The 23,807-nt window shown below is 37.6% G+C and overlaps 1 protein-coding gene across 6 annotated transcripts in view; it reads left to right on the top strand.

Moving 5' to 3' along the window:
• MANBA (mannosidase beta) overlaps positions 1–23,807 on the top strand; it is a 119,481-nt gene that overhangs the window by 60,624 nt on the left and 35,050 nt on the right. For 5 of the 6 annotated variants that reach the window (XM_082390984.1, XM_082390983.1, XM_082390985.1 and 2 more), the window contains exons 9-12: positions 1,924–2,041; positions 3,666–3,752; positions 6,874–7,041; positions 20,800–21,018. In XM_082390984.1, the coding sequence (XP_082247110.1) occupies positions 1,924–2,041; positions 3,666–3,752; positions 6,874–7,041; positions 20,800–21,018 (592 nt within the window). The remainder of the gene's footprint in view (positions 1–1,923; positions 2,042–3,665; positions 3,753–6,873; positions 7,042–20,799; positions 21,019–23,807) is intronic. The other variant, XM_082390988.1, reaches the window with a different exon arrangement.

The following is a 23,807-nucleotide window of genomic DNA, read 5'->3' as shown; positions in this document are numbered from 1 at the left end:
ACCCCGAATAGCCAAAGCAATCTTGAGAAAGAAAAACGGAGCTGGAGGAATCAGGCTCCCTGACTTCAGACTATACTACAAAGCTACAGTAATCAAGACAGTATGGTACTGGCACAAAAACAGAAATATAGATCAATGGAAATGGATAGAAAGCCCAGAGATAAACCCACGCACATATGGTCACCTTATCTTTGACAAAGGAGGCAAGAATATACAATGGAGAAAAGACAGTCTCTTCAATAAGTGGTGCTGGGAAAACTGGACATGTAAAAAATGAAATTAGAACACTCCCTAACACCATACACAAAAATAAACTGAAAATGGATTAAAGACCTAAACGTAAGGTCAAACACTGTAAAACCCTTAGAGAAAAACATAGGCAGAACACTCTATGACATAAATCACAGCAAGATCCTTTTTGACCCACCTCCTAGAGAAATGGAAATAAAAACAAAAATAAACAAATGGGACCTAATGAAACTTAAAAGCTTTTGCACAACGAAGGAAACCATAAACAACACGAAAAGACAACCCTCAGAATGGGAGAAAATATTTTCAAATGAAGCAACTGACAAAGATTAATCTCCAAAATTTACAAGCAGCTCAACATCAAAACAGCAAACAACCCAATCCAAAAATGGGTAGAAGACCTAAATAGACATTTCTCCAAAGAAGACATACAGATTGCCAACAAACACATGGAAGGATGCTGAACATCACTGATCATTAGAGAAATGCAAATCAAAACTACAATGAGGTATCACCTCACACCAGTCAGAATGGCCATCATCAAAATATCTAGAAACAATAAATGCTGGAGATGGTGTGGAGAAAAGGGAACCCTCTTGCATTGTTGGTGGGAATGTAAATTGTTACAGCCACTATGGAAAACAGTATGGAGGTTCCTTAAAAAACTAAAAATAGAACTACCATATGGCCCAGCAATCCCACTACTGAGCACATACCCTGAGAAAACCATAATTCAAAAAGAGTCATGTACCACAATATTCATTGCAGCTCTATTTACAATAGCCAGGACATGGAAGCAACCTAAGTGTCCATCGACAGATGAATGGATAAAGAAGATGTGGCACATATATACAATGGAATATTACTCAGCCATAAAATGGAACGAAATTTATTTGTAACGAGGTGGATGGACCTAGAGTCTGTCATACAGTGAAGTAAGTCAGAAAGAGAAAAACAAATACTGTATGCTAATGCACATATATGGAATCTAAAGAAACGGTACTGATGAACCTAGTGGCAGGGCAGGAATAAAGATGCAGACGTAGAGAACTGACTTGAGGACACAGGGGGCGAAGGGGAAGCTGGGACGAAGTGGGAGAGTAGCATTGACATATATACACTACCAAATGTAAAATAGCTAGTGGGAAGCAGCTGCATAGCACCGGGAAATCAGCTCAGTGCTTTGTGATGACCTAGAGGGGTGGGATAGGGAGGATGGGAGGGAGGCTTAAGAGGGAGGGGATACGGGGATATATGTATACTTATAGCTGGTTCACTTTGTTGTACAACAGAAACTAACACAACATTGTGAAGCAATTATATTCCAGTAAAGATATTTTAAAAAATATGCAAAAAACAAAAAGAAAACAAAAAGTTAGTTTTAAAAATAGTGTAATAACATGACTGAAATTTAGAAGGCAGAGAAAAGATTTCACCCGTAATTTTTCTATAGGTTTGTTTATTTAATGTGGTTACAGTTAATGTGTATATAGAATTTTGTCTCACTTTCTTCACTTAGCATTGTATCCAAACCATCATAATTTTAAAATGTGTCCTTCTAACAGCTATTTGAAATGTGTTTATCAACCACAATGTGTTTTTTTTATCTTTTTTTTTTTTTTAAACATCCCCAAGGTTTCAAATTGGCATTTGTTTTTAAAACTTCTTCTGTAGATTACGCCTCCTTTTGCAGTCTGTTGTGGACGCTAACATGAATGTTCTCCGGGTCTGGGGAGGAGGAATTTATGAGCAGGATGCATTCTATGAACTCTGTGATGAACTAGGAATAATGGTGAGTAGTTGACAGCTCTCATCCTTTTCTTTGTTGATCTGTTACTGTTGACCTCCAGTGTTCTGAGTGGATGATATTGCCTATTCCTTTGTCTTTTTTTTTTGTTGAAGTGTTTCGTTGAAGTTGATTTACAGTGTTATGCTAGTTTCAGATGTACAGCGAAGTGATTCAGTTATACCTATATATGCATATTCTTTTCCATTATGGTTTATTACAGGATATTGAATATAGTTCCCTGTGCTATACAGTAGGACCTTGTTGTTTATCTATTTTATATATAGTAGTTTGTATCTGCTAATCCCAAACTCCTAATTTATCCTTCCCCAGCTCCTTCCCCTTTGATAATCATAAATTTGTTTTCTATGTCTGTGTTTCTGTCTCATAAATAAATGCATTTGTGTCATATTTTAGATTCCACATATAAGTGATATCATAGCCCATTCCTTCTTTTCTCAGAGCCAGGAATGATGTTCCACTTTTCTGCAAAGGAATAAATGGCATCTTGCAAACCCTGAGCCATAGTTGATAGTGATATCATAATTATTTTAAATGATAGACATTCTGCATATTGGTTATATCTAAGCATATATCTATATTTTCTTTGTAATTATCTTTGTGATAGGAGGGTAAGCATAAAAAAGAAAATAAAATGTTAAAAAGTTTTAACTTTAAGGAGATCTAACAAGACCTAGAGAGAAGAAAAATGATAAAATTAAATTTTAAAGGCTGTGCTTAATATGGTCATTAAGTACTCTGAACATAATTTGCATTGGTGAGGGTTAAGCAAAGGAAATATAGTCTTTTAGTTCTAGTATTACAGTTCTAAAATATAAAGCACTTCATAGCAGAGTAGTAATTTTAATAATATTGACAGTGCTGATGGTCATGATGATGTGACAATGTTCTGTAATATTCCAGGCATTGTCCTCAGTGCTCTGCAGCTATTATTTTATTTTAGCTTCATGCCCACTCTATGAGGTAGTTACTGTTGTTCTCTATCCCCATTTTACAGGTAGGGAAACTGACATGTGGAGAGGTTAACTAGCCCAAACTCACACAGTGGGTATATGGTGGAACTGAAGTTCTGAGTCAGGCCAACAGATTTAGGCTCTGTGCTCTAAACTACTGCATCATAATGGCCTCCCTTGCAATGCACTTAAGTGGTTTCATTGCTAAACTGTGCATGTAGTAATCCTTTTGACCATGAAGTTAATTCCTTTATAAACAAAATATGTTTCTTAACAGTCTGGGCCATCACTCAGTACCAAATTCCTGGTGAAAATCAGAGTGAATCAGGAGTGAGGAGGGGTTGGGAGAAAGCTTCTTACTGAATTTCATATTCCCCTCAGCACAAGCACTGTTTCATTATTTGAATTCCCCTTTCTTCTTTTTCTTTTCTGCCTACCTAACATTTTCTCTTCTCAGGTTTCCCTACAGTTCCAGAGAGTCTGTGAGTGCCTTTCCCAGTGCCTCATGCTTTGTGATGCTCAAATGATCACACTCATCGGGCTAAGTTGATTTTTCATTTGCATGAAAGATAATGCCCAAAGTTGAGACTGAAGAATTTCTTTCTGTGCAGTAAAATCCGTGGAAGTGCTATATTGCCTTTTATTTGATTTGATAGGTATGGCAGGATTTTATGTTTGCCTGTGCGCTTTACCCAACTGATCAGGATTTCATGGATTCAGTGAGAGCAGAAGTTGCTTACCAGGTATGTTATTACCATTTCAAGTAGAAGTAAAGGCTTAAGTTTTAGTTCTGCCTTTTGTTAAACCTCTCCTTGTCTCTTCTTTTTTTAAAAAATTTTATTGAAATATAGTTGATTTACAGTGTTGTGTTTAATTTCTTCTCCTTATTTCTTTTTGTTGTTCTCTTTACTAAATCCCATGAAAAAAATCAGTCAGGTAATTGACTACCTAGGCGATTCCACCCAGTCTCATGACTTTAATTCTACCTATTGGCTGATGACTGTCAGATTTATTCCTGGCCCTGACTTACCTGCTGAACTCCTGGTTCTTATTATCCGGCTGCCTACTTGGTGCCTCTACTTGGAGGTCTAATAGGAATCTCAAATGTAACATGTCCAAACCAAACTTATATTACCTTCCCCAGACTTGCTTTTCTTGCAGTTTTCCCCACCTCAATAAATGGCGATGCCAGTCTTTGAATTTCTCAGGTCAAAAATTTTAAGTGATTCTTGACTCCTTGATTTCTTTTACATTCCACATATAAACACTTTTATATTTATAGATCTATGAATGCGAAGAAGTGATTATATCCTAGCTCTGTCCACTGAAAAGACCTAGAAACAGTCAACAACCTAGTCATACTGAGCATTCTTATATTGAAATAATCTTTCCCACTAAGAGAAGGGTTCTTAGAGAAAAATGGGTGATACCAAGTCTGGGACAGGAAATATACTAGATGATCCTGAAATATTTTGGCATACCAATAACAAGGAAGCTATCAAAGATATGTTAAAAGAACTTTGATGAGACTCTGACCAACCAAAAGTGGGACAACTTGAAATTCAATAAGGATAAGAATGTCAGTGGATCGAAATCCATCAAGTATGTTAAAATCCACGAGTTTGTCATTAGAGTGTCTGTGAATGTATTTTTGTGTGAAAACCCAAAGGAAATGAAAAAAAAGATTATTATAACATTCAAGATAGTGGTTACTTTTGGAAGGAAGGAGGGGCTACGATTAGGAAGGGGTACATGAGGGCTTCTGGGGTGGTTGGTAAAGTTTTCTTTCGTAGTCTGGATTGTGTTATAACTGTGATTGCCTTATAATAATTCAACATGTCATAATTTGTTTTCTGTAGTTTTCGTAAGTTTGGAAAGTGAACATTGAATCATCCCTTGCTCAGAGCCCTCCAGATAAAATTAAAGATCCTCACCATGCACTATCCTGTCTCAGCCTGCCTCTCCAGCCTCATCAAGCACCATTTTCCCTGTACACTCTCTGCCCTGGAACGCCTTCTCTATTACCCTCTCCTGTGGACCACCTCGCTCATTTTTTTCTGGCCCGTCTTACCTTGGGCATGACTCTCTGGGAAAAAGCTTTCTATGTCTGCAAGTCTAGATTAGGTCATTTTCCCTTTGTGACATACATTACACTTGAAATTACTTGTTCAATGTTTTGTCACTGCATCAAAATTATAATATCCCTGAGGCCTAGGGCATGTTCCTCCCTGTATATCCCCATGATCTGGCTGTATTATTCATCAGATGTATAGATGGATGGACGAATGAATAACTTTTAAAATATTAATTATAGTTATGTAGGTTGTAAACATTTCAGTTTTATTTTTAATTTTCTTTCACACAAGTAAAATATGATATCTGTGTGTTTTCAACTCTTTTATATATTTTAAAGAGGAGAACTTTTAAATGCAGAGTTTATTAAAATTTTAAAGTAAAGCTCACCAGAAAATTCTAGGTCAGTTTGAAGGGTGTGTGTAGCACACAGTCACTGAAGCTTTTTGTCTCTTCTGTGTTTTCATCAGTACCATAAACATGCCTGTCACAGTTGGTCACAGCCCTCACTTACGTGGGCATATACAGAGGCAAATAAGGAAATACTGTTTATAAGACTGGTTAAGAAAAAAACACAAGACTTTAATTTTTTAAATGAGATATATCTCTTTAAGATATCCTTACTGCATCTCTATTTCATGTATGGGTTACTTAGCATATTGAATGGAGACCGCAGAGAGAACATCAGCTGGGATCCATCACGTAATCATCCATTACAGTGCAAGAGAAGCTATAAATACCAATGAGGTTATATTGCTAAAACATGTTGGAAAAGAATTTCTCTTGACCATTGACTCACTCTGTTGTTGGCAAAGAGGTTTAATTGCCTTCTTCTGCTGGGCTACATCTTCCAGTGTGTCGGAAGAACTGGGTCCTTTCACCTTTATGTAGGGCTGGCAGTGAGCCCGGTTCACGCAGACCTCAACTCTTAAGGCAGGCAGGATTTTCAGATTCCCTAATTTTTTCTTCTATGTTTAGATATATTCAGTGACTTACTACTTGTAGTTGTGGCTCGCGGGCTCTAGAGCGCAGGCTCAGTAGTTGTGGCTCACGGGCCTAGTTGCTCTGCGGCATGTGGGATCTTCCCGGACCAGGGCTTGAACTCGTGTCCCCTGCATTGGCAGGCGGATTCTTAACCACTGCACCACCAGGGAAGTCCAGTTGATTTCTTAAGACAGGACATTGATAGTTATTTCAGGGGACAGCCTCTTGATGTCCTAATCTTTTCTCCTTTAGAATATTCCATATATTTGTCTTTAACTTTCAGAGTGTCTCTGGTACTCACTTGCTTTGTAAAACCCTCTCTAACTGTCCTCGTGGTTTTCTGATCTTGGTGTAAACTGTGTGGGAACTTCAGTCCCTCTCTCAGCAGTAGTGTTTGTTCTGCCTCATTTGTTTCTTCACAGAAAACTCCAACTTGCTCTTGAGAAGCTAACCCCTGTAATGTAACGTCTCCTACCTTTTGTATTTCTTAGAACCTTTTTGTGGCAAGTCAGATAATGATGAGGTTGATTTTTCTCTTTTAATGAAAGGGATTGTATTTTCTTTAGTTACATGGCGAGAAGAGGAGCCCTATTTTCTCAATGTTTATAAAATCTAAATAAAAAGAATCTCAGCGATTTCTTACAATGTCTTCCCACATGTAACATTACTGCTCATTTTCTGATGAGTTTCTGGCACGTAAAAATACATGTGTAGAAAGACAATGGCTATAATTTTATGAGTAATTACAGCTCTGAGCTTTCTTATGTTGAGCATTTGAAAATTATTTTATGTTTTCTTCAATTTTAGGTCAGGAGACTGAAATCTCATCCCTCCATCATCACATGGAGTGGAAATAATGAAAATGAAGCAGCGCTGGTGTTGAATTGGTATGATATACAGTCCAGCCACCTGTCTACCTACATCGATGATTACGTGACACTGTATGTGAAAAACATCCGAAGGATCGTCTTCGAAGTAAGTTCAGACATACCTCGGAGATGTTGCAGGTTCGGTTCCAGATACCACAATAGAGAGAATATTGCGATAAAGCTAGTCACGTGAATTTTTCGTTTCCCAGTGCATAGAAAAGTTATGTTTACACTATACTGTAGTCTATTAAGTGTACAATAGCATTATGTCTTAAAAAACAACGTACATACCTTAATTTAAAAAATACTTCATTGGTAAAAATTGCTAATCATTATCTGAGCCTTCAGCGAGTCCTGATTTCTTTGCTGCTGGAGGGCTGTGCCTCGACGTTGATGCTGCCGACTGATCAGGGTGGCGACCACTGAGGGCTGGGGTGGCCGTGGGAATTTCTCAAAATGAGACAGCAGCCAAGTTTGCCACATCGATCGACTCTTCCTTTTAGGAGCTGTTTTCCTGTAGCATGCAAGGCTGTTTGATAGCATTTTACCCACAGTAAAACTTCTTTCAAAACTGGAGTCCGTTATCTGAAACTCTGCCATTGCTTCATCAACTAAATTTATGTGATGTCCTAAATTCTTTGTTACCATTTCAGCAGTCTCTACGGCATCTTCACCAGGAGTAGGTTCCATCTCAAGAAACCCCTTTGTTTGCTCATCCGTAGGAAGCAACTCCTTATCTGTTCAGGTTTTATCATGAGATTGAAGCAATTCTGTCACATCTTCAGGCTCCACTTCTAATTCTGGTTCTCTTGCTATTTCCACCACACCTGCTGTTTCTTCCTCCACTGGAGTCTTGAACCCCTCAAGTCATCCATGAGGGCTGGAATCAACTTCCAAACTCCCGTGAATGTTGATATTTTGACCTCTTCCCATGAATCATGAATGTTCCTCATGGCATCTAGAATGGTGAATCCTTTCCAAAAGGTTTTCAGTTGAATTTACCCAGATCCAGTAGAGGAATTTCTAGCAATAGCCTTACAAAGTGTATTTCTTAAATAATAACACTTGAAAGTAAAAATTACTCCTTGATCCACGGCTTCAGAATGGATGTTGTGTTAGGAGGCATGAAAACGTCATTAATCTTGTTGTACATCTCCATCAGAGCTCTTGGGTTGACCAGGTGCGTTGTCAGTGAGCAGTCATATTTTGAAAGAAATCTTTTTTTTCTGAGCAATAGGTCTCAACAGTGGTTTTAAAATATTCAGCAAACCATGTTGTAAACAGATGTGCTGTCACCTAGGCTTTGTTGTGCCACTGATAGAGATAGGCAGAGTAGATTGACCCCTTCAGGGTCCTCAGATTTTCAGAATGGTAAATCAGCATACTGGTAAATGAGCAACTTAAAGCCAAGTACAACAGCCCTTAACAAGAGAGTCAGCTTGTCCTGTGAAACTTTGAAGCCAGGCATTCATTTCTCCTTAGCTGTGAAAGCCCTAGATGGTGTCTTCTTCCAACAGAAGGCTGTTTCATACGTTGAAAGTCTGTTGTTTAGTGTAGCCACCTTTTTAAATTATCTTAGCTAGACCTTCTAGATAACTTGCTGCAACTTCTATTATACATCAGCACTTGCTGCTTCACTTTGCTCTTTGATGTTATGGAGGTGGCTTCTTTCCTTAAATCTCATGAACCAAGCTCTGCTAGCTTCAAACATTTCTTCTGCAGCTTCCTCACCTCTCTCAGCCTTCCTAGAATTGAAGAGAGTTAGGGCCCTGCTCTGGAATAGGCTTTGGCTTAAGAGAGTCTGTGGCTGTTTTGATCTTCTATCCAGAACTTCTCCATATCAGCAATAAGGCTGTTTTGCTTTCTTACCATTCATGTGTTCACTGGAGTAGCACTTTCTATTTTCTTCAAGAATTTTTCCTTTGCATTCACAACTTGGCCAACTGCCTGGTGAAAGAGGCCTAGCTTTTGGCCCATCTTGGGTTTTGACATGCCTTCCTCGCTAAGCTTAATCATGTCTAGCTTTTGATTTAAATGAGAGACGCGTACTCTTCCTTTCACTTGAACACGAAATTGGCCTACTTTCAATACTGTGTGTCTCAGGGAACGGGGAGGTCTGGAGGGAGGGAGATGGGGGAATGCTTGGTTAGTGGAGCAGTCAGAACACACACAACACGTATGGATTAAGTTTGCCATCTTATATGGATGGGTTTGTGGCGCCACAAAACAATTACAATGATAATATCAAAGATCACTGATTACAGATCACCATAACAAGTATAATAGTTAAAAATTTGAATTATTGCATAAATTACCAAAATGTGACACAGACACAGAATGAGCAAATGCTGTTGGAAATGGCACTGATAGACTTGCTTGATGCAGGGTTACCAGAAACCTTCAATTTGTAGTAACAATTGTATGCCTGTCATGCTTTTCAATGAAGTCGAATTTAAGAATCTGTCTTAAAAATGGATCAGTATGAATATTGATATTGTATATTCTTCTGTCCTTTTTTTAGCGTGGGCTTCAGCAATATCATTTTAATGCAGAGTAGTCTATTATAATGCTGCAACATATGAAAGGATTCATGAACTGTGGACTTCTTTGAGAATTAATGTGTCTGTGAAACTTACCACGCATACACCAGTATTGCGCTTAGAATTGCAAGTTGTCATGGACTCTTCAGAGCCCATCCATGGATCCCCAAAGGCTGAGAATCTCTATATTAAATGATTCATTGATATACCACTTCTTTTTTCCCCCGTTTTTTGGTTCTTTAATATATTAATATACTGACTACTGTGAATTAATTTTCTAATGATAAGCTAGTTATAATCTAAGCTCTATTTAGTTATAATGCCTTGTTCTTTTGCTCTGATAGATTTGATTTGCTAAGATTTTGGTAGAATTTAAAATTTCATATTCACAAGTGAAATTGGTGTGTGGTAAGAACTGTAAACTCAAATGCCTAGAGGAGCCAAATTTGTTTTAAAAAGCTGAGTCAAGTGGAGTAGATGAGGTTCACAGAGAGAGAAGAGGGGACTGTGGTAATAGGAGAATGGATGTTGGGTCTCATAACATTTATATTCAGCATTAAAAATGCTATCTAAACATAGTTGGCAAGAAAGATTTGGCCCATAGAACCCAGCTTGTAGCATTTGGTGTGTATGTGTTTGTGCTCACCTCGCAGAATGAGTTAGGGCCCTTTTCCTTTTTAATATCTAGGAACAATATAAATAAAATAGAGATAATTGGTTTTATTGAGACAAATTCACCCATGTAACAGTCTGGGCCTAGTGCCTTTGGGGGGCATAGATTTTATTTTAATTTATTTTTTTATTGAAGTATAGCTGATTTACAATGTTGTATTAATTTTTGCTGTACAGCAAAGTGATTCAGTTATTCATATATATACATTCTTTTTCATGTTCTTTTCCATTATGGTTTATCATAGGATGTTGAATATAGTTCTGTGTGCTATACAGTAGGACCTTGTTGTTTATCCATCCTATATATAATAGTTTGCATCTGCTAACCCCAAACTCCCAGTCCACCCCTCCCCCACCCCCCTTCCCCTTGGCAACCACAAGTCCATTCTCTATGTCTGTTCTTGATTTCCTCTTTTATAACTGTTAGCATTTGCCTTATGTATTGAGGTGCTCCTATGTTGGGTGCATAGATATTTACAATTGTTATATCTTCTTCTTGGATTGATCCCTTGATCATTATGTAGTGTCCTTCGTTGTCTCTTGTTACAGTCTTTATTTTAAAGTCTATTTCGTCTGATATGAGTATTGCTACTCCAGCTTTCTTCTGATTTCCATTTGCATGGAATATCTTTTTTCGTTCCCCCACTTTCAGTCTATATGTGTCCCTAGGTCTGAAGTGGGTCTCTTGTAGATAGCATATATATAGGTCTTGTTTTTGTATCCATTCAGCAAGCCTGTGTCTTTTGGTTGGAGCATTTAATCCATTCACGTTTAAGGTAATTATCGATATGTATGTCCCTATTACCATTTTCTTATTTGTTTTGGGTTTGTTTTTGTAGGTCCTTTTTTTCTCTTGTGTTTCCCACTGAGAGAAGTTCCTTTAGCATTTGTTTTTGAGCTGGTTTGGTGGTGCTGAATTATCTCAGCTTTTGCTTGTCTGTAAAGCTTTTGATTTCTCCATCACATCTGAATGAGATCCTTGCTGGGTAGGGTAATCTTCATTGTAGGTTCTTCCCTTTCATCACTGTAAATATATGGTGCCACTCCCTTCTGGCTTATAGAGTTTCTGCTGAGAAATCAGCTGTTAACCTTGTGGGAGTTCCCTTGTATGTTATTTGTCATTTTCCCCTTGTTACTTTTAATAATTTTTCTTTGTCTTTAATTTTTGTCAATTTGATTACTATGTATCTCGGTGTGTTTCTCCTTGGGTTTATCCTGCTGGGACTCTCTGTGCTTCCTGGACTGGTGGCTATTTCCTTTCCCACGTTAGGGAAGTTTTCAACTATTATCTTTTCAAATATTTTCTCAGGTCCTTTCTGTCTCTTTTCTCCTTCTGGGACCCCTATAATGCAAATGTTGTTGCGTTAAATGTTGTCCCAGAGGTCTCTTAGGCTGTCTTCATTTCTTTTCATTCTTTTGTCTTTATTCTTTTCCACAGCAGTGAATTCCACCGTTCTGTCTTCCAGGTCACTTATCTGCTCTTCTGCCTCAGTTATTCTGCTATTGATTCCTTCTAGTATATTTTTCATTTCAGTTATTGTATTGTTAATCTCTGTTTGTTTGTCCTTTAATTCTTCTAGGTGTTTGTTCTTTAATTCTTCAAAGTCTTTGTTAAACATTTCTTGCATCTTCTCGATCTTTGCCTCAATTCTTTTTCTGAGGTCCTGGATCATCTTCACTATCCTTATTCTGAATTCTTTTTCTGGAAGGTTGCCTATCTCCACTTCACTTAGTTGTTTTTCTGGGGTCTTATCTTGTTCTGTCATCTGGTACATAGTCCTCTGCCTTTTCATTTTGTCTTTCTTTCTGTGAATGTGGTTTATGTTCCACAGGCTGCAGGACTGTAGTTCTTCTTGCTTCTGTTGTCTGCCCTCTGGTGGATGAGGCTATCTAAGAGGCTTGTGCAAGCTTCCTGATGGGAGGGACTGGTGGTGGATAGAGCTGGGTGTTACCCTGGTGGGCATTGCTCAGTAAAACTTTAATCTGCTTGTCTGCTGATGGGTGGGGCTGGTTCCCTCCCTGTTGGTTGGTTGGCCTGAGGTGACCCAGCACTGGAGCCTACAGGCTTTTTAGTGGGGCTAATGGTGGACTCCGGGAGGGCTCACGCCAAGGAGTACTTCCTAGAACTTCTGCTGCCAGTGTCCTTGTCCCCGTCGTGAGCCACAGCCACCCCCTGCCTCTGCAGGTGACCCTCCAACACTAGCAGGTAGGTCTGGTTCAGTCTTCTATGGGGTCAGTCCTCCTTCCCCCTGGGTCCTGATGCGCACACTACTTTGTGTGTGCCCTCCAAGAGTGGAGTCTCTGTTTCCCCCAGTCCTGTTGAAGTCCTGCAATCAAATCCTGCTAGCCTTCAAAGTCGGATTCTCTGGGAATTCCTCCTCCCGTTTTCGGGCCCCCTGGTTGGGAAGCCTGACGTGGGGCTCAGAACCTTCAATCCAGTGGGTGGACTTCTGTGGTATAATTGTTCTCCAGTTTGTGAGTCACCCACCCAGCGATTATAGGATTTGATTTTATTGTGATAGCACCTCTCTTACCATCTCATTGCAGCTTCTCCTTTGTCTTTGGATTTGGGGTATCTTTTTTGGTGAGTTCCAGTGTCTTCCTGTCGATGACTGTTCAGCAGTTAGTTGTGATTCTGGTGCTCTCGCAAGAGTGAGTGAGCACACATCCTTCTACTCCGCCATCTTGAACCAATCTCCATACAAATTTTTGGATTGATTTTTCTACTTCTGTGAAAAATGCCATTGGAATTTTGAATTGGATTTCATTGAATCTTGTTAGATTGCTTTTAGTAGTATGGACACTTTAACAATATTATTATTTTTTCAATCCATGAACATGGAATATCTTTCAATTTATTTGTGTGTTTTTGAATGTCTTTCATTAGTGTCTTATAGTTTTCAGTGTATAGGTCTTTCACCTCATTCGTTAAATTTATTCCTAAATGTTTTATTCTTTTTTATATAATTGAAAATGGGATTGTTTAATTTCTTTTTTTGCTGGTTCATTGTTAGTGTATGGAAACAACAGATTTTTGTATATTGGTTTTGTATGCCACACCTTACTGAATTCGTATATTATTTCCAACAGTTTTTTGGTGGAATCTTTAGGATTTTCTCTGTATATTGTGTCATCTGCAAATAGCAACAGTTTTACTTCTTCTTTTCCCATTTGGATTCTTTCATTTCTTTTTCTTGCTTAATTGCCCTAGCTAGGACTTCCAGTACTTGTTGAATAAAAGTGGCAACATTGTCTTGTTCCTGATCTTAGAGGAAAAGCTTTGAGCTTTTGAGTATGATGTTGGCTATGGCTTGTCATATATGGCCTTTATTATGTTGAGGTATGTTCTCTCTGTACCCACACTGTTGAGAGTTGTTATCATAAATGGATGTTGCATTTTGTCATGTGCATTTTCTGCATCTATTGAAATGACCATATAACTTTTATTCTTCATTTTTTTAATGTGGTGTATCATGTTGATTGATTTGTGGATATTGAACCATTCTTGCATCCCTGGAATAAAACCCACTTGATCATGGTGTATGATCCTTTTAAAATATTGTTGAATTTGGTTTGCAGATATTTCATGGAGGATTTTTGCATCTATGTTCATCAGGGATATTGGCCTGTAATTTTCTTCTCTTGTGGTATCCTTGTCTGGTTTTGGTATCAGGGTAATGTTGGCCTCATATAATTAGTTTGGAAGTGTTCCCTCCTCTTCTATTTTCTGGAAGAGTTTGAGAAAGATTGGAATTAATTTTTCTTTGACGGTTTGGTAGAATTCACCAGTGAAGCTGGCTGGTCCTGGACTTTTATTTTGTTAGGAGGTTTTTGATTACTGATTCAATCTCCTTAGTAGTAATTGGTCTGTTTAGATTTTCTGTTCCTTCATGATTGAGTCTGGGAAGGTTGTATGTTTCCAGGAATTTGTCCATTTCTGCTGGTTTGTCCAATTTGTTGGTGTATAGTTGTACATAGTAGTCTCTTATGATCTTTGTATTTCTTTGGTATCAGTTGTAACATCTCCTCTTTCATTTCTAATTTTATTAACTTGAGTCCTCTCTCTTTTTCATGGTGAGTCTAGCTAAAAGTTTGTCAATTTTGTTTATCTTTTTTAAAAAATTTTATTTATTTTTGGCTGCATTGGGTCTTTGTTGCTGCACGCAGGCCTTCTCCAGTTGCGGCAAGCGGGGACCACTTCTCGTTGCGTTGCGCAGGCTTCTCACTGCTGTGGATTCTCTTGTTGCGGAGCATGGGCTCCAGGCCTGCAGGCCTCAGCAGTTGCAGCACACCGGCTCAGTAGTTGCGGCACACGGGCTCTAGGGTGTGTGGCTTCAGTAGTTGTGGCACACGGGCTCAGTAGTTGTGACTTGTGGGCTCTAGTGCGCAGGCTCAGTAGTTGTGGCTCATGGGCCCAGTTCCTCTGCGGCATGTGGGATCCTCCCAGACCAGGGATCGAACCCATATCCTCTGCATTGGCAGGCGGATTCTTAACCACTGTGCCACCAGGGAAGTCCTTGTTTATCTTTTCAAAGAACCAGCTCTTAATTTCATTGATATTTTCTATTGTCTTTTTACGCTATTTCATTTATTTGTACTCTGATCTGTTATTTCTTTCCTTCTACTAACTTTGGGCCTCATTTGTTCTTCTTTTTCTAGTTCTTTGAGGTGTATAGTTAGGTTATTTATTTGAAATTTTTTTTTTTTGTTTCTTGATGTAGGCGTTTATTGCTATGCACTTCCCTCTTAGAACTGCTTATCCTGCATCCCACAAGTTTTAGTATGCTGTGTTTCCATTTTCATTTGTCTCAAGGTATTTTTTGATTTATCTTTTGCTTCCTTCATTGACCCATTTGTTGTTTAGTAGCAGATTGTTTAATAATCCACATATTTGTGATTTTTTCACTTTATTTCTGTAATTTTTAGTTTCGTGCCACTGTGATTGGAAAAGATGCTTGATATGATTTCAGTTTTCTTAAATTTACTGAATCTTGTTTTGTGGCCTATCATATGCTCTAGTGTCGAGAATGTTCCATGTGCACTTGAGAAGAATGTGGATTCTGTTGTTTTGTATGGAATGTTCCATATATATCTGTTAAGTCTATTTGATCTAATGTGTTATTTAAGGCCAGTGTTTCCTTATTGATTTTCTGTCTGGATGATCTGTCCACTGATGTAAGTGAGGTATTAAAATCCCCTACTATTATTGTATCGCTGTCTATTTCTCCCTTTAGGTCTGTTAATATTTGCTTTATGTATTTAGGTGTTCTTATGTTGGGTGCATCAATATTTACAAATGTTGTATCCTCTTGTTGAATTGACCCCTTTATTGTTAGGGACTCCTTTTTTTTAATCTCTTATTACAGTCTTCATTTTAAAGTCTATTTGTCTGATATAAGTATAGCTACACCAGCTTTCTTTGGGGCTCCAGTTGCATGGAATATCCTTTTCCATTCCTTCAATTTTAGTCTGAGTGACATACGACTTCTAAAATTCTATAATTGTACATGCTAAAGTAAAATTTGATATATATCATATATGAATATCTTGACGTGATATAGAGGCAAAGGGATAGGAGAGAGCTTGTTGCCAACTTCACCTTAGAGCCCTTCCTTTATGGTGGTTCTCTTTCCACCACTATTTGTTTAATAGGCATATTATACTTGTATTTACTACACGAATACATACTTTATTTTAATATAAACTGGATTTCTTTTGCAGGAAGAGGAAGCATCATATTTGTTTTTGTGGTAATGGCTTCAAAAGATCTGACTTTTTAAAAACTTTAATGTTTAACATGTGATTTAATAATCTAATTATCTTTACAATTTTGTATCTGTAATTAGATGTTTTAAATATTTGAAGTATATTCTTGAAGCAATTTGAAGAGAGATATTTTAAAAAGAATGGTATGTGATTTTTGGCACTCAAATGTGCCCAGATGATGGCATTATTCCATTTATGTGAGGAAACTTCAGTGAGAATTTATGAAAAACATAGGTTTAAGTTTTTTGCTTATCTGTTATGTTAAGTCATGTGTCATGAAGAATTTTTCTATTCACAAAATGTGATGGTATAAGCTTTAATTAATATTTACAGAACACTTATAATCTGGTTACTCACCGTATTGGTATTATGTTTTTCATATCTGATGGATTTAGGAACTGGATTTTAATATCTGAGGATTTTTGTTTCATAGCTTAGTGGTTAAGAGCTCATGACTCCAAATCCTGGCTGGGCCACTTACTCTCTATATAATCTTGGGCAAATTTCTTAACTTCCATTTTGCCAAGGGTTAACAACTCTTATGAGATGTTATCTGGATTAAATGAGATAAAGGATGGAAGGTGCATTACACAGCCTCTGGCACATAGTAGACTTTTACTTAATGCTAATCATCATTATCATCCTTGCTGGTTTCACTCAACAAGATAGGTCTTCAGACACTTTTAAACTTTAATCTCTAATTTTAACACTACATTTTTGAACTTATAAAAAGTTAGTTTCTGTATATCACTTCTTATCCATCTTTGAAATGGAAACGTGATGCATTTCTTATAAGGGATCTATGTTTTTTATTTTTTTTAATTTTAATTAATTTATTTACAAACTCTCTTTCTTTTTGAAGATAATTATGTTGCCATCTTGAACAAGGACAACTGCTTTATTTATTTATTTTGCTGCACCACGCAGCTTGCAGGATCTTACTTCCCCAACGAGGGATCAAACCGGGGCCCACAGCAGTGAAAGCACCAGGTCTTAACCACTGGACTGCCAGGGAATTTCCCAAGGGAATCTATGTTTTTTAAAATGATTTTGTGAGCAGTAATTGATGTTTGCCAATTTTTTTCAAGATGGACAGGATTAAGTGCTATATAATCATTACTGTTGTTATTTATATCAAAGCATAAGGCATTTAAGGAAAAGGACCATAAATTGATCTATCCACACACTAAATGAAATGATCAGTTTTCTTTTGCACTTCATGCTTTTTAAAAATAGTCAGTCTCTTGGTTTATCTTACGTATCTCTTGGTCCAAATAAACACTTAAGGTCATGATCTAGAAAGAAATCATCTGTGAGATTTGAGACTAAAAATCAAGCCTCAAGTGGAAATGATACAAAAATGGAAAGGAATCATAGTGCATCATCATGGGTGGACATTTTTAGGCAGAGACTCATTAGTAATTTTGCTGACTGGCTCAACTTACCAAATTATTCAAGAATCTGGAATAATGGAGGGAAACCAATCAAGCTTGATTGATTAAGGCCAGTCGATCAACCTTCTCCAATTCTACTTCAAAGCCATTTTAATAGAATATTGTTTAAAATTTGATTACCCATAATCTTACCATGCTTTTCAATATTTTAAAATTCAACCAAAATTTGTTGAGTATTAACTAGGAGCAAAGCCTCATTCCCGATGCTATGGGGAAACTGTTATCCTCACAGAGCTTATAGTCTGCTCTCAGGAGGTAACGTGGAAAGAAATACCGGCTGTACAGGGCAGAGTGAAAGAAGTGCTATGAAAAATGTAGTTCCAAAGTGTTGGCAACTATGTGGAAGAGCCATTCATTTTAACTGGAAGGATCTGGGAAGGCTTTTAATTAAAAGGTGACATTCAAACCAAGCCTTAAAGGCGGAATAGACTTTGAGGCAAAGGATTGTTCTGTAGGTATTTTAGGCCATGAAAACCATGTCAGTAAAGGTGAAAAGAGGTGAAAGCAAGTATATATATAGGAAGCAGCAAGCAGTGCCCAGTGCCTGAAGCAAGGGACTCGTGGATTGGTGTGGAGAGTCAAAGACAGAAAAGGCGGTTTGGAAACAAATCTTAAAAGGACTTTGAATCATGTTATGGAGTTGAGTTTCATTCAGTAGACAGTGGGAAGCTAGTGAACATTTTGGGGGAGGGGAGGAATTTTATCTGACCCATGTTCTTTCTGGTATTATTACTTGCAAAGAATTAGGGAGATGAGAGATTCTAGGCAAGGAAACCAGATATAATAACCAAAAATTCCAAGTTATTGGGAATATTATCTGCCAGGCATTGATAGACTAATTATTGTATTAACTAATATGATTATTATAATATACTAACATATTAATGATATAGGTGCTTTGTAGGATTTACTTAATTTTTACAAGCACCCTGGCATGTGAGAAATATAATCTTTATTTTAGAGATGAAGACATGGGAGGGTTAGAAAGGTTAATTGCTCAAGGTCATATAGGTCATAGGTAGTGGGGCTTGAAGTGAGGTGATGGAAAAAAATTTGATTCAGAGCAACTGAGTGTGGGAGGTGAGAGAGACAGAGTGAGAAATTGAAGATGATTCCTACTTGGGTACCTTTAATGAAGGTATGAAACATAGTCAAATAAGTTTGGGATAAGTAAATAAGGAATTCTGCTTTGAAAGATTGGATTTGAGATGTGGGCAGGACAAGCCAGGTAGAAATGTGGAGCTGGTTATTGGAAATAGAAACGTGAAGGTGAAGCAGTCTGGGAGTAATCAGAACATTGGTGAGAGGGACAGCCTTGGGAGAAGGTATAGAACAGGAGAGGCTGAAGAGAGTGACGTCCATCTAAGAATGGAGAGGGGAGCTGGAGAAGGAATTATCAGAAAGGTTTGGAGAAACCGGAATGTGAAAGAGTAGTGAACAAGCAGTCAGGGGTGGAGGAAACTTCAGAAATCGTGGGTGGTAAGCAGGTCATTTATTGCTCACCAGAGAGGGAAGAGTGTGGGGATTCTTGCTTTATTTGGGAAGTAGAAGTCCATGGGTAGTTTATGAAAAACCAAAACCAAAAACAATTTTAGTGGAATGATCAGGAATTGAGTGTCAGGGGCTGAGGAAGGAGTGGGTAGTAAGGAAATCTGATGGGCTACAAGGGATCGAGGGACTGTTTTAAAATTAGGATGCGGGGAGTCCTTAAGCTAAGGGAAAAGGACAGTGGAGAGATTTCTAAAAGAGTGGAGGATAACTTATTGACTTTAGTTCCAAAATGAAATCAAAAGATGACCAGAGGACAGACAGAGACTCTGGCAAAGGAAAAGAATAAGGCTTTTCCCCCCCTATGACAGAAAAGGAATGAGAAGAGAAAAAAATGGGTGGTTATACCAAGAAAAAGTGAGACCTAATGGAGAAAAGCTGAGAAAATTATTTTCTGAAAATCTATTTCCCAGAGAGGCCTTATTGGCCTTCTACGATATGTTTTGTATTTCCAAAGAGCCCTGTACTTATCCTTTAAAACATTCATCACACTTACAATTACTTGCTCAGCATCTGGTTCCACCACTAGATTTCAGTCTACTCTTTTAAGATGTCAGTCGGCATGTCTGTCTTGTTCCCTGCTGAACCTCCAGTGTATAGAAAAAACTGTATGCCTGGTGCATAGTAAATGCTCAAAAGAGATTTGATGCGTTAATACTGGATGATGCCATAGATTCTGTCTCTCTCTCTCTCTCTCTCTCTCTCTCTCTCTCTCTCAGCAGTGCTGAAAAACGCCTGACACACAATAAACACTTGACAGATACTTGCTAAATGAATGATTCTTCTCACTGAAATAGGAAGTAAGTTCATTAATTGAGATAATAATAATTAAAACATTTTGAGTTCTCCCTGTGTGCTAGACACTAGATTAAGTAACAAAGAAACCACAGAGTTTCAGTGGTTTACATAATAAAAGTTTCTTTCTTACTCAGTAACACTACACAATGGCTGCTCCTGATGGGCAGGCAGCTCTCCTCCTTTTAGAGACCCAGGCTCCTTCCATCTTCCAGCTCCACCATCTCTTAGGCCTTTGCCTGCAAACTGGGGAAGAGGATGAGAATGTGGGTGTACAGAGATGCAAGTAGTTAGCAAGCCACTTTCTGGGGACGGAAATGGGAACATGAATTTTGATGGACACTTAGCCATCTCTTCCACACATTTTTTTTTTTTTTTTTTTTTTACCATTTACAATAGCCCAATGAAGGAGGTACCATTATTATCTCCATTTTACAGATAAGACTACTGAGGCTTAGACCTGCCCCAAAACAATAAGGTTCTAATCTGAGATTCAAACTCATGTCCCTCTGACTCAATAGCCCATTCTAAACCATTAGACCTTTGTTTCTCAAGTGGAAGTGATTTCGTTCCCAAGGTACAAGGGGACATTTGGCAATGTCTGTAGACTTTTTTTTGTGGGGTGGCGTGGGAGGTGGGTAGGTATTACTGGCATCTAGTTGGTAGAAGCCAGGTATGCTGCTCAGTATCTTAGAATGTATAGGACCTCCCACACTCCCAGCATACACACACAGAACCAAAAGTTATCAGGCCCCAAATGTCACTAGTGCCAAGGTTGAGAAATTCAGCACCAGACTGTATACTACCCATGATGGTAGAAGGTCAAGTATAGGTAAGACATGATTGAAAAAATTAGGAACAGTTGCTGTGAGGAATAAGCTACAGTTCATTATGAAAGGATATGAAGGATTGGCAAAGAGCAGAAAGGTGCTGGTGGTTGTCAAATGCAGAAGAAGGTAAGTGGCTCTATTATTTTTCTATCAGCTACTTGGCATTTCTGGGCCTTGATAGTACTTTTAAAGAAGTAAGTGATCTGTACTTTACTGGGTGAAAAGATTACCTTTTAAACCATTTTATTTCTGAACTCAGGGAGACCAGACTCGTCCTTTTATCACATCCAGTCCTACAAATGGGGCTAAATCCACTGCAGAAGGCTGGCTCTCTGAAAACCCATATGACCCGAATTATGGTGACGTACATTTTTATGACTATGTTGGTGATTGCTGGAATTGGAAAATTTTCCCCAAAGCTCGATTTGTATCTGAATATGGATATCAGTCCTGGCCTTCCTTCAGTACATTAGAAAAGGTAAGCCATCTTTGATTTCCCAGTGATTCAGAATGGTAGGCCATGGGTGTATGTCACTTCCTTAAGAGTGGTTCAGAAAGTCAAATGAAATCTACTTCTTATTTAAATGGAAGTGTAGGAAGAAGATAATAGAAAATAACTTTTTATCCTTAACCTTTGGGGTACTAAACTCTTGTAGTCATCATTTTGGGGATTATAACTTTTCTATATTGCTTTTAATTATGTTCCTTAAAGAGTATTCAAAAATTAAATGGAAGCCAGCGATTACTGAAGCCTGAGTTATTATCACATGTGAAAATTACTCTCACTTGCTACTTTCTATGTGTCCTGCAACTGTTTTATTACTTACACATATTCAGAACTGGATAGTTTGCTACAATAAGAGAAATGAATGTGATAAATAAACCTTTGTCTGACGTTATCATGTCACATCATTCCTTTTATTTTCTCCCCTCTTCTTCCTCCTCCTCTTCCATTTTCTTCTGCTCTTCCTCTTCCTTTTTCTTCATGTTGGTGTATTTGATTTTCAGTATGGCACTTCACTTTCTCTATTCCTAAAGATTCCATTTTGTAGATGGATTCTGTTTCAGACTTGTGTTCTTTTTTTTAACAGCTTTATGGAGACATAACTCACTGGCCATACAGTGTACTCATTTAATGTGTACAGTTTAATGGTTTTCAGTATATTCACAGAGTTGTGCAGCCATCACCATGATCTAATTTTAGAATATTTACATCACCTCAAAGAAACTCTGTACCCTCTGTATTAGCAGTCACTCCCAGCTCTCTCTGTCCCTCCCATCCCAGATCTAGGCACCACTAATCTGCTTTGTGTGTCTGTATTTTTGCCTGTTCTGTACATTTCTTATAATTGGGATCATAACATATGTGATCTTTTGAGACGGGCTTCCTTCACCCAGCATAAAGGTCTCAAAGGTCATCCATGTTGTATCATGTATTAGTATGTCTTTCTTTTATATTGCTGAATAATATTCCATTGAATGGATAAAGCACATTTTGTTTATGTGTTCTTCAGTTGATATACATTTGTGTTATTCCCCATTTTTGGCTATTATGAATAATGCTGCTATTAACATTTGTGTACATGTTTTTGTGTGAACATATGTTTTCCATTCTATTAAGTATATACCTAGGAGTGGAATTGCTGGGTCGTATGGTAACTCTATGTTTAATATTCCAAGGAATTGCCAAACTGTTTTCCATAGTGGCTGCACCATTTTACATTCCCACCAGCAATGCACGAGGGTTTCAATTTCTCCACATCCTCATCAACACTTGTTATTCCCCATTTTTGGGTTTTTTTTACATTTCCCTGGAAATTTACATTTACAGGAAATTTGTATTTATTTGATGGCCAATCATGTTGAACATCTTTTTATGTGCTTGTTGGCTCTTTATATATCTTCCTTGGAGAAATATCTGGAGAAATAAAAAGTAGGCAAAAATCCTTTGCCTACTTTTTAATTGGATTTTCTTTTTATTATCGGGTTGTAAGAGTTTATTGTAAGAGCTTACAGGAAACATACCATCTATATGTCCATGATATAGATGGTTTTTTTTTTAATAGCTATATGATTTGCAAACATTTTCTCCCTATTAGCGGGTTGTCTTTTGACTTACTCGATAGTGTCATTTAAAGCACAAAATTTTATTTATTTATTTATTTTAAAATATTTATTTATTTATTTATTTGGTTGCATCGGGTCTTAGTTGCGGCACGTGGGCTCCTTATTTGTGGCATGCAAACTCTTAGCTGCGGCATGCATGTGGGATCTAGTTCCCTGACCAGGGATCAGACCTGGGTCCCCTGCATTGCAAGTATGGAGTCTTAACTGCTGCACCACCAGGGAAGTCCCAAAAGCATAAAATTTAAAATTTTGAAGTCCTACTTATCAATCTTCTCTTTTATTGCTTGTGCTTTGGTGTTGTATCTAAGAAGCCATTGCCTAACTTAAGATCACAAAAGTTTACTCCTGTGCTATCTTTTAGTTTTAGCTCTTACATGGTCTGTTTTGAGTTAATTATTTTGTATGGTGTGAGGTAGATGTCCAATTTTGGACAGCCAGTTGTCCCAACACCATTTTTTAAAACATTATTCTTTCCCTAATTGAATTCTCTTGACCCTTTTGTCAAAAATCAGTTGACTATAAATGTTAATGTTTATTTCTGGATTCTCAATTCTGTTCCATTGTGTATGTCTATTTTATAATAGTATCCACTGTCATCATTATTATACTGTTGTATTAAGTTTTGAAAGCTGGAAGTGTCAGTTCTCCAACCTTGTTCTTCTTTTCAAGATTGTTTTGACCGTTTTGGGTGCCTTGCATTTCCATATGAATTTTAGGATCACCTTGCTAGTTTCTGTAAAAAAAGTCAGCTGGGATTTTGATGGGGATTGTGTAGAATCTGTAGATCAGTTTGCAGAGAATTGCTGTCTTAACAATATTAAGTCTTCTGATTCATGAACATGTGATGTCATCTTTAATTTCTTTCAGTACTATTTTGTAGTTTTCAGTGTATAAGTCATGTACTTCTTTGGTTAAATTTATTCCTAAGTATTTTTTGGTGCTATTGTAAATGGAATTATTTTCTTAATTTTATTTTCAGATTGTTTATTGCTAGTGTCTAAATATACAATTGATTTTTGTATATTGAACTTATATTCTGCAACCTTGTAGAACTCATTTATTAGCTCTAATGGTTTTTTGTTTTTTGGGGTATGTGTGTGTGAATTCTTTATGCATAAGAGCATGTCATCTGCAGATAGA

The sequence above is a fragment of the Balaenoptera borealis genome (genome assembly GCF_965194805.1).
Source record: "Balaenoptera borealis genome assembly, chromosome: 4".
NCBI lineage: Eukaryota > Metazoa > Chordata > Mammalia > Artiodactyla > Balaenopteridae > Balaenoptera > Balaenoptera borealis.
Note: the sequence above shows the minus strand (reverse complement) of the source record. Positions and strands in the feature narration are given on the sequence as shown.